Here is an 11577-nt window from a genome sequence, read left to right as displayed (position 1 = left end):
ATGCCCAGAGCGCTCCTCAGAGGCAAGGATGCTAAGACTTTGTCTTGCATATTTTGGACATACTGTTAGGAGAGAACAGTCCCCGGAGAAGGACCTCGTGCTGGGTAAAGTGGAGGGGCGGCGAGAAAGAGGGGTGTCCTCAATGAGGTGGACTGACATAATGACTGCAACAACGGACCCAGCCATAGGAATGATTGTGAGGACGGCGCAGGCCGGGCCTGTGTTCTTTGTTGTTGGTGTGCACAGAGTTGCTATGGGTTAGGGGTCGGAGCTGACTTTTGGTAACAAACTCCAGCCATGGCCTCTAAGTGCAACAAAGCACTTGTATTTGCGTTTGTTCAAGGAGACCCCGTACTGATTTCCATAGTGGTTGTAAAATTCCATCAGCAGTGTGGGAGTGTTTCTCTACTTGGTCTCCAACATTTACTATTTTCTGTTCTTAGCCTTTTGCTAAGAGTGTCAGTGTGAGGTGGCAGTTCATTGTTGTTTTTACTTGTATTTCTCTCATTACTAATTAACTTCATATGATTATTGGTTACCTGGATGTCGTCTTTCTTTTATTTATGGATGTCATCTTTAGTATATTCCCTGTTATTATCTTTTTTGATTGTGTTATTTGTATTTTTCTGTAGATATCTGAAATTAGCCCTTTATTTGGTAGATCACTGTAAATATATTTTTCACAATCTGTGGATTCACTTTTGATTAAATCATTTTTGAAGACCTATGTCCTCTATTTTGTCTTATATAGTGTGGATAGTTTTCATTAGGCCTGGTATTATATTTATACCTTGTATTGGGCCCGAATTTATTTTTGTGAAGCTCTTTAATACATTCCACTGTAGTATTTTCTCAAGTTATTTATACTGCACTGTGTTGAACAGAAATCAGCCATAATAATAGATATCTATTGCTAATACTATGGAGGCTTTATGAGTTTCTAAATTAGTTTTTTTTGGAAAATAAGAGTCGACGTGGAGCCCCTCTGAGTCAGAATGAACTCAGTGGCATCTAACAACAACTACAGCAAATAGTCGTTCCCAGAAGATGCTATGCTGGATTTTAATAAATTAGGCTAGCGATAACCAGAGTTATCACCAACAACATCTGCGCTAGGAGGCTGCAAGGAGTTTATGAAACATTGTAATATCTTTTCATTTCATCTTTCCATGCATCTTGAACCCCCCTTGTATTTCTGCAAAATCGACGCTGTGCTTTTAGTGCAGTCTAAACCATTGCGGTGTGAACCTAAGGAAGAACTCAGAGGACCGTGACAGCATTGAACCAGGGACTCCCTTTCATGTCTAATAAAACAAACGACCGAATCATCCTTCCTGTTACCCATGAATTAGTAAAAGTGGTGCCGATACCATAGACCACCATTTAAGAGTTTGTAAGAACACAAAAGAAACAGACTTGTCATATTGTTGAGAAGGGAGTGAATTCCTGATAAATTTGTATAGTCTAACTTTCCAGAGAGGGAAAGCAGCCCAGCTCTCTGTATCATACTCCACCTCCAGGATTGCCTGCCACATGCTTACTTGAGGTCTACAAGGATTAGTTACTCCCGAGGGAGTGTTTGATAACTCCAGGACACTGTTTTGTGCAAGATGAATTATAAAGGCAAAGACATGGCAAGCTGCCTTCTCCAATTTTGACTGCCTGCCCCTATTTTATCTTTTGAGCGAAACAAAGAGCCCCACACTGCAACTGAATGTCCCTGCCTGATCCTCAACATCACTTAAACACACCAGGGATTGTCCCTATTTGTTTTTCACATATGCCGTAATTTTGGGAAATATGTATGAGCTCAAGTGTAATTGTATTTTCAGGGAAGCCAAGTCTTATGATCATTCATTATGATCAATTCCCAGAAGAACCTGCTGTTGACTTGTCACATCATTGAGAGATTTCTTTCTTAACAGTAGAATATGATGGTGTATTTAGAAAATGCCTGCATTGTTTACATATGAGAATAATTTATTATTCCTTATTATTATTCATACACACATATATTCATGTAACATATGTTATAGCAAGGTGGGTTTAAGCACGAGAAATTCATCTACTAAAAAGGCTGATAATAACAGGTGGATGATGAAATGCCCTTTCTTCTCTCCCATCCTACATATGAGTTAATTTACATAACAAGATCAATAGGAGTAATGGAGGGGTCATATTTTCCTGTGATGGGAGCAGAGAGCACTACTTCAGGAAAGAAAGGGTGGTGGTGGATGAAGTCAGGGAAACCCAAAGATCTGGAGATCCTAAACTTAAGTGTGGGCAAGGCGAGGCGGCTCCAAATATTATCATGAATTGGCCCCGGAAAAGCATTCAGAAAACTTAGCAGGACAGATCTTCAGCAAAATTGAGGACACTTGAGTCCTTCAAGGTCATTATAAAATAACAACATCAAAAACACCCCGAGGTTAATCTTCCTTCAACTTAATCTAATATTCAGGCGATTTAAAGGAATGTGAACTTCATTTTCTTTGCTTGCTGTTAGCAATAGAAAACCAGTACAGCCCCTTTCTATTTTGCTCTGAATGGAGATTGTATGAGATCATGTGTTGGACATAGTACATGCCAGATCAAGAGGCAACGGGAGGATGGGGGTGGGGGTGGCCTCAAAAGAGTAAGAAATCAGGATAATGTTCCCCAGGGAGAGCCATGTTTACTCATGTGACCCAGACGTCTCCTTGTTTATGGGAAGATGGGAAATGCCTGTTTTATTCGCTTTGAAGTCTGACCTGGGATTTGAAGAGACAGCTCAAGGAGGCCTGTGCACGTAGTGATGGGGTTGCACTCATAAGATCAAAAGTGCAGGTATGATTAAAAAGACTTTATTGGAAGTAAGCATTATGTTAATCTTTAAAACATATATCCCAACTCCAGGCTTTCAAACCGGGACATGTTTGCTGAAAACTCTGAAAGGACTGTGTTTGCTAACAGACGTCCTGCGTCTGCACAGAATTGCTGAGCCAGCAACTGTCTGGCTCTGGAAGAAGTGGCCTACCTGCCCTTGGACATGAGCTCTCTCACTTGCTACCTGTGTGACCTTGAAGACTGAACCTCTGGGATTTTAGCGGGCCATCCAGCACATCTACTGCCAAATTTACATTTCATGGAGTAGAAGTAACAGTCAAACAGATGAAGATTAAAATAGACATTTTATTAATGACCGGCTTTGATTGGAGAAGTGAAAAAAAAAAAGAAACCGAAAACATTACCATAAAGTGTATTCCAACTGATATTGACCAAAAGGGCCTCGGAATTTCCAAAACAGCAAGAGGAAGACAATCTGTTAGCTTCCCTCAAGGCTTACCGTCTCCCACTCGCTGCTTTCCAGGCAACCCTATAGAGCAGAGCAGAACTGCCCCGACAGGTTTCAGAGACTTTACATAGTAGTTAAAGGAGCAGACAGCCTGCTTTTTTTCAGAGGAGTGACTAGTGGATTTGAACTGCTGACCTTGTGGTTAGCAGCTCAATGCTTAATCATTTACCACCCAGGCTCCTTTTACAAACTCAGAAACCCTGTACAGGGCCACTATGGGTCCCAACTGAGTTGATACCAGTGGGTCACGTCTACAGGGACACGTATTTCTCCTGCTGGTGGGTTGGACTTTCTGACCCTTAAGTTGGCAGCCAAATGCTGTGTCACAGTGCCGGTGAAGTTTCTTCATGGTACAAATAGAAGACTTTAAATCGCTTACAAAATTTAGAATTAATTAGAAATTTTAGCAAGGTTTCAGGATGCAATATCGATATAAACACAAACTAATAGTGTATCTATATACTAGTTACCGTACTGTTTAAAGCACTCAATCATACACCAGTTGTAACGGTACCAGAAAAACAAAATGGCTGCAATTTGCACGCTGAAAGCGGCGGCGATTGGGAGCTGTCATAAACTAAGGAAGCCTTAAATGCATGAGAACCTGCATTTGCCTTTGCCATGAGCTGGGCAGTGATGTGGACGTGTACAGAAAATGCATTGACCTGTTAAGATTTCTGCACTATCATATGTATGGATTAATTTAAATGGGAAAAAATTCCAGAAAGGTTTAAATCAACCAAAAAACCCAAATGATAAGCAAGAAAACAAGTGCATTGGGTTGTGATTTGACTACGTGGCCACCATAAAACCACTCATTTGCCAGGAAGCTGATCTCGACTGGTGAGGGTGCCAGGTGTGTCCACACAGAATCGGGACCCAGTGTTTTCAATGACTGGTTTTTCCGGGACCTTCTCTCTAGTTGCCTCTAAGTAGACTCCAATCTAGAACCTTTTGGAATTGGAGCCAAGGGTGTTATCTATTTGCACCATCCCTAGACTCCATGTGGTCACACTAGACCTCCCAGCCCTTAGTCCTAGAACAAGATGAATGAGCCTGACTGGTCTCTACTCAGCTGGACATCTACTGGATCCCGGTCCTGATGAAGGGGAGAGAAGGAGTCTGAGCTGAACATTCTCAGTTCCACCACCAAGATGGGTCGCTTTGCTTCCCATTTCAGTTCCTCTTGAAGCCTGGGGAGTTACTCAACGAGGAGTCTCTTCACAAGGGGTCGCGTTTCGCCCCACCCCAGGACTTCGCCTTGCGCTTCATTCAGTCTTCTCATTTAGAAGATGGTGATCATACAGAACCTGGCCCATGTCATTGTGCGTGGACAGAAGAGGTGCTTCGTATGAAGAGATTGCTGAACAGCAATGAATGTGGAACTGGAAATGCGACCCAGGGAGTTTAGAGAGGGCAGCGATCTTCAAGCAGCTCACTTGACCCACGTGGGTTATTGTACAGATTAGGAAACGGAGGCTCAAGGAAATCAAGACCCTTATCCAGGTTCCATGGCCTGTTGGCTATATATTACTGATATCTGAAGAAGGCTTCCAAGAGTTCACAGAAACATGGAGTGAAAAGATCATGGAATGTTTCCATGGACTTTCTGGCACCCGCTCACATTCCAACAGAAACGCTGCTGGAACCCAGAAGACCAGGTGCCTCGGCGGTCTTCCTGCTGATCCTACAGAGTTGCCGATCCTTTGCCAATGAGCACGGAGACCCTGGTTTTCAAAGGGGCACTGTCTGTTGCCCATGCAGAGGGTCTGTGTGCTGGCGCGCTCAGGCAGCCGCTTACAGCCTTGTTGTGCTCTGCAGTAAGAACCAGATTGCTATTTGGAATCTCGGTAGCTATTTTCCCAGTCCACTGTGAAGCGCTTAGGCAGGTATTCTTCTGAAGGTAAATAAACACACTCAGCCACACTTATTTCATTCCATTTAGTATACTCAAAAAGGTAATGGTTTAATGATACCCTAGTGATCTGTAACAGTTAATGCACCACGGAAAATGATTCGCCCAATTCCCGGCTCACTAATAACTCTAAGACTTGTGTTATGAATAAAGGCCCTATCCTTCAGGGAGTCAGGTGTTTCCACCTCTGCACCTCATAACAATATTATTAGATTGCCATTTTCTCTTCGCGGGTCACCAAAGTGCAGCGTCTTGGGGAGACAGGGAAATGCTGTAACAGGCTCTGCTTGGTAAGCTGATGGATCCTCGGCGCATGCCCTGGGACAGTTGCTATGGCAAACAAGGTGGGCTCAAGGAGGCAGCATGATTTCCTAGCTGGGATCCCCATGCCTGGAGTCACAGCAGGGTTAGGCAAAGCGTAGCGGCCGAGATGGAGCTCCCACTGGCGGCAGAGCCAGTGGGCTGGCAGGTTAGAGACGTGCCTGTGCTCCCCTCAGGTGTGCACAAACTTACAAGCTGTCTGGGTGTCCTTGGGAAAGGTTGGGAGCCATGGTTCTTAGAAGTCTTCCTTGGAATCATGTCTCTGGCCTGCTCGGTGTGGGCGGCAGGGACTGCCTTGTCATAGTTTACAGTGGATAGACTTGGTCTTGATGTTTCAAGTCAGAGAGACAGCTGTGCCCAGGCAGACGGGTTTCCAAAATAAACTCCAAGGGGGCTTGAAGATGATGCATGTGGGATGTAGGCTACCGTGTCACCAGAAGTACTTTCTCTAGAGATTTCTATGACCTGACCCTTTACAAATGAGTGTAACAGAGAGGGCAAGGACCAAGGAGGCAAGCGAGCCCAAGTTGTTCCACTGCTCGCCTGTCATCTGTAAGTTGGTGAGATCAAAGTCTATTTGGCAGGATTATTATGAACACTGAAGCTCATGTATTGAACATTCTGTATAACACTAAGAAAAAAAAAGGTAGCCAGTGTTGTTGTTGTATATAACCCCACCCATTACCATCAAGATATTCCAACTCATAGCAACTACATAAACGGTTTTGAAGTTGATAGTTACAGGACTAGACAGCCTCATCTTTCTCCCTTAGAGCAGCTAGTGGGTCTGAACTGCCCACCTGGTGGTTAGCAGCCACTGTTGAGCCAACTGTGCCACCAAGGTTCCTGTTGTATATATTTCCCTTTAACATTAAGCAAAGGTGAAATTAATATGAATATTTTACTGATTGTTCATTGTCAGAATAGGCATCTATATGTAAATTTTACCCATGAAAACAAGATCTGTAGATCCAATTAGAGGTCAGCTAGGATGGGGTGGTTTAGCAGCTTGCCCCATGGCTTTTTTGGGGGGCCTGGTTTTTGCCTGTGTTTAAAGAGTTCTCTTGGTGTAGTGGGTTATGCGTTGGGCTGTAAACCTCAAGGTCAGCAGTTAGAAACCACCAGCCTCTTCACAGGAGAGAGATGAGACTATCTGATATGATACAGCTTCACAGCCCTGGAAACACACAGGGGCAATTCTCCTCTGTGTTGAAAGGTTTCTGTGATTCAGAATCAACTCAGTGGTGGTGAGAGGGAGTTTTGCCTGTGCTCTGGAATACAAGTATTTCCAACTTTTCCAAAGTTCACTACCTGTTTTTGCTAACTAAAAGACATCAGAGGAGGATTTTCAGTTTTATGAAAGGCGTCTACTCAGCATACGGCTGAATCAAACCAGCATAGCTTTGAACGGTGTCTGGCCACACTGCAGTTAGTATTATTTCAGGTTATGTGAAATATAACTGGGTATTTTGGGTCTGAGAACGCTCAAGAGTTTTTCTCTGTAAATCGATGATACTGGCATCTGCACTGGATACCATTTCGGTTTTTGAAAAGTTGCATAGGAAAGATCTACTTTTGATTAACAAGGGAAACCTTTCTTAGTACTAGCACTCACTCACTGCCCAATGTGGCCCAGTTTGGATGATAAATTGTATGATCTCCCTAAAGATGACTCAAAAGGAAAATCTGGATCCCAGAGAAATCCAAGAATAATTACTTTCTTCCAGAAACTTGAGTCCTGATGGATGGAGTGCCCTCTAGAGAACACTGGTGAGAGACATTTGTACTGAGAACAATCATGTAGTTTTGTCACATAATGGATCCTACATGACATGTAGCAAAAACAACAATATTGTCACATGCCATAAGCTTGCCCCTAGTAGAGCATTTTCCAGGTGAAGAACGCATTGGGTTGATGCTTTTATTTCCCGATGACAACAGCTGCATCTTCCCGTAGATGCTTTGTATTGACTAAGGATCCTGTAGGGTAGTTTTGCCACTCACTGGTTTCTTCTTTCACTAAAGTTAATTGTTCTGATTCTAATAGCTCTAGTGTTTATCTCTGATTTTATCTCTCCTAGCTCTACTATTTCCCTCAAATATTATTTGAGGTTTAGGGGCAGAATTTAATGTCTTAATGTTTCAAACTTAGCAGAACCCAAATCTCACTGTCATTGAGTTGATTCAGACTCATAGTGGTCCTATAGGTCAGGCTAGAGCTGCACTTTAGGGTTTCTGTGACTCTAAGTCTTCATGGGAGTAGACAACCTCTCTGTTCTATGGAGCAGCTGCAGATCATGTGCTACCAGGGCTCTTTAAAACTTACAAGAGATGTTAATGCTCATTTATATATTTTATTACCTTACATAAAAGTTTGAAAGGGAAGAAAAGAAAACCAATATTAAGTGTCAATGACTCTCATTGACAAACATGTTACCATATCCCAACTTCTTTCTAATTTTTGTAAGGAGGACCATTGCTTCTTGCTTTATATAGACTTATCTACACATTCTGGGTGCTTATATTCACAAATGCCCATATTGCTTCTCTAACTCTTCGTGTCTTCTTAGAACATGTATTTTTCAATCAAGAAAATATCATGTTAGCAAATTATACTTCTGACAATTTCCTATTAAAAGTAGTTGGAGAATGGGGTTAAAATTGGATTTCCTCACCTTCAAACAGTCCTAGGTGTTTCGTACTTCACTCTTAGGCTAGAAGCACTTCTAGATTTTGCACATTTCCAATTACATCTAAATAAATTCACATTGAAGCTCTTTAGACAGTTACTTCATTGCACGCATAAGTGAAAATTCTTTGCTACTTTGCCTAAGCTGTTGAGGCGCTCTCACTTTTTAAAACTCTGCTACCCTCCAGTCCAGAAACCTTGCTGGCCAAGGACCTATTTAGACTGGAACCAAAACGGCTGCAGGTGGGAAGTATCAAGAGTGTCCCGTGGTTCTCAACTCCACAAGAAGCCGACCTGTCCAGCTTCTGCCTCCCCTTCCTCCCTTTTTGGAACAAAAGGCATACATCACAGAGATCCCTCCCTGTCATTTAAGGGGGGGAGGAAAATCCCACTGCAGAGAGAAGCAAGTTTCTGGAACCAATTATTAGATCTCTAAGGCCTTTTTTGTGCCCCCAATAGATTTTGTTTTCCAAACTAGCTATCTTTTTTCTCAGCAAACCCAATTAGTCACCAAATTGCTTGTCCAAATGTAAATTCAAATGTTTAAACTTATAACATGAAGCTTATATTGAATGCAATAGTTTTCTTAGCAATTATGGGGCTTTGGGTTCCTTATCACATAGATGCAAATAATGGAATGGTGTTTGATATTTATAAGTAGAACTCATTGCCGTCGAATTGATTCCAACTCAGAGGGACTCTATAGGATAGAGTAGACTTGCCCCTGTGGGTTTCCCAGACTGTAACTCTTTACAGGGGTAGAAAGCCTCATCTTTTTCTCATGGAACAGTTGGTGGTTCCAAACTGCTTACATCACAGTAGTTAGCAGCCCAATGTGTAACTGTTATGCCACCAGGCTCCATTATAGGTAGAAGCTAAAGGCTAAAATTAAATGTTTGGTTTAACTCCTTTATAAAGAAATATTTTACCAGAGCTTCTGATAATCAGAATATCAGATTTAAATATCTCTAAACTACAAAGTTTACTTCATACTACCTAGTTCTTCCTCCCACTTTGGGTCTTAGTAGCTCTAGAGATGGTTAAAACAGTGAAATTGCCGAAAGGAATATCTGGGGTCAGATAATGAACAGAAAAATAATTGCTGTCAATTGTGGGTTGTCATAAAAATGCTATCCCAGTGCTGTGATGGAGGACGATTTTTAATGTAAGTCAGTCCTTGTGAGTCAAGAGGGACAGTCAAGTTCCTGTCACTGCTCCCTGGTAATATTTGAGCGTGCTTTATCTTCCTCTCTGTGAAGTGTGCTTTGTTCCTCGTCGAGCCATCGCTGGCTGTAGAAAGCCAGCAGGCAGAACAGCAGTGTCACAAATATGAGTATCTACACCTGGTCACAGGGATAAGATGGGAATGGGGTGGGCTTGACTTTTGCTGTTGCCGTTGCTTCTTTCTCTCTGGTGTTATTGTTGCCTCCACTCAACACCTCCCTGAAGGCAACTTTATGAATTTATACAACAGAAGCGACTTTGTCGGGTCTTGTCCCATTTCTTGGTTAATGGTGTGTCTGAGCCAGGTGGGGAGGGTACTCTGTAAATCCATTTCTTTGAGGGTTTCCATCATTGTTGCTGGGACACATGATGTCTTCATCTTAGCAATCGTTCTTTCCTGATGATGTGAGTCAAAGTCTTGCCATCCTCACTTCTAAGGGATACTTCGTTGTGTTTCTCCTAAGGCTGATTTGTTTTCTTAACAGTCCAAACTGTAGTCTAAATTCTTCACCAACCATCAATTCCTCTTCTGCCTTCCTTTGTCATTGTCCAGCTTTGACATTCACATGCAGTCATCGAAAACTGACTTGGGCCAAATGCACCTTTGTCACCAAAATGATGTCTTTTTTTTTTTTCAAAGAAGTCTTTTGTTGCAGATTCGCCTTTCCTTGGGCAGCCCAGAAAATTATTTGAGCATTAAACACACAGGTATGGTCTTCGTCGCTAGCTCGGTATTGATGTATTATTATTTTTACAGGCAATGAAAGCTTGGAAGAGAACTACGTCCAGGACAGTAAAATGGGGTTCGTTATCAACGCCATCTATGCCATGGCCCACGGGCTGCAGAACATGCACCAGGCCCTCTGCCTGGGCCACGTGGGCCTCTGCGATGCCATGAAGCCCATCGACGGCCAGAAACTCCTTGACTTCCTCATTCGGTCCTCCTTCGTTGGCGTGTCCGGAGAGGAGGTGTGGTTTGATGAGAAAGGGGATGCTCCCGGAAGGTAAAGCAGTTTTCTTTCAGTTTTTGCATTTTTTTAAATTAAAAGATCTCAATAACCTCGTGAACGTATCTAGGTCAGACAGATGACAACTCTGATTATATTGGGCTTCCTGATCTCTGGGAATTATGAGGAGAGATGTAGTCAGATGGCTTAAAAGACAGGGTTGATGATCACATGGACCTCACTGCAGACCACCCAGTTTAGTACAACGTTGAAATATGTACTGGTCAACATTTCAATACTGCCTCTCACCAGTGCTGTTCCTGTGCCCCTATAACCTGGGACCTTCCCTGGGGACCACTATGACCTCCCTGTAAGCCCAAGATCCTCAAGTGATCACACCTGGTCAGCATCAGGCTGGCAACCTTTCTAATGGGTAGATCCCAAAACTCTCCTGCTTGTGAAGCATTTTGAACTTTGCACCTGCGTAAAGAGCTGGATTCAGGAAGAGAAACAAATCCTTTCCACACTTTCCTCCTGCTCAGGTTAATGTATATCTCTGATCATGTATCTTTTAGTACAATAAAGGAAATACTTAGGGGGGAGGATTGAGTATCTGTGACCAGTAAAGCATTAATCAAGTCAGCAATAATTTAACTAGTGAAGAATATTTGCCTTGAGAGTCTAACTCTTTTACAATATACTTGAGCATTCTACCCTTTTGTGAAATACGTTACAATATGAGATCAAATTGCCTAAAACAAACAAAAGCAAGAGACGGGAAATTTAGCAGGCAGTGAGGTTATGTTGGTGGAGGAGGGACAGCTCAGAAAAGGAGGGTGAGGATGGCTACATGGCCGGAAGAATGTAATCAATGTCACTGCACTGTACATGGAGACATGGAACCTAAGTGGCACAGTGGCTAAACACTCGCTGCTAACCCAAAGTCCCAACCATTCCTCAGAAGAAATATTACAGCCATGGCAATCTGTGGGGCAACTGTAGCTCAATTCTGCCTGAGCGGGTTTTAGGAGTCGGAATCAACCCACTGATCTGCTGGGAGTTGGAATCAACTGAATGATTTATAAATAAATAAATAGATAGATAGATAGATAGATAGATAGATAGATAGATAGATAGATAGATAGAT

At 42.6% G+C, this 11577-nt stretch overlaps 1 protein-coding gene across 3 annotated transcripts in view; it reads left to right on the top strand.

Annotated features, from left to right (window-relative positions):
- Nucleotides 1–11577, top strand: part of GRM1 (glutamate metabotropic receptor 1) — a 469370-nt gene that overhangs the window by 355597 nt on the left and 102196 nt on the right. For all 3 annotated transcript variants that reach the window (XM_004701959.2, XM_004701961.2, XM_045294665.1), the window contains exon 5: nt 10241–10487. In XM_004701959.2, coding sequence (XP_004702016.1) covers nt 10241–10487 — 247 coding nt within the window. The remainder of the gene's footprint in view (nt 1–10240; nt 10488–11577) is intronic.

The sequence above is a fragment of the Echinops telfairi genome, unplaced genomic scaffold, assembly GCF_000313985.2.
Source record: "Echinops telfairi isolate 266 unplaced genomic scaffold, ASM31398v2 ScPeMD7_3533;HRSCAF=4204_0, whole genome shotgun sequence".
Lineage (NCBI taxonomy): Eukaryota > Metazoa > Chordata > Mammalia > Afrosoricida > Tenrecidae > Echinops > Echinops telfairi.
Note: the sequence above shows the minus strand (reverse complement) of the source record. Positions and strands in the feature narration are given on the sequence as shown.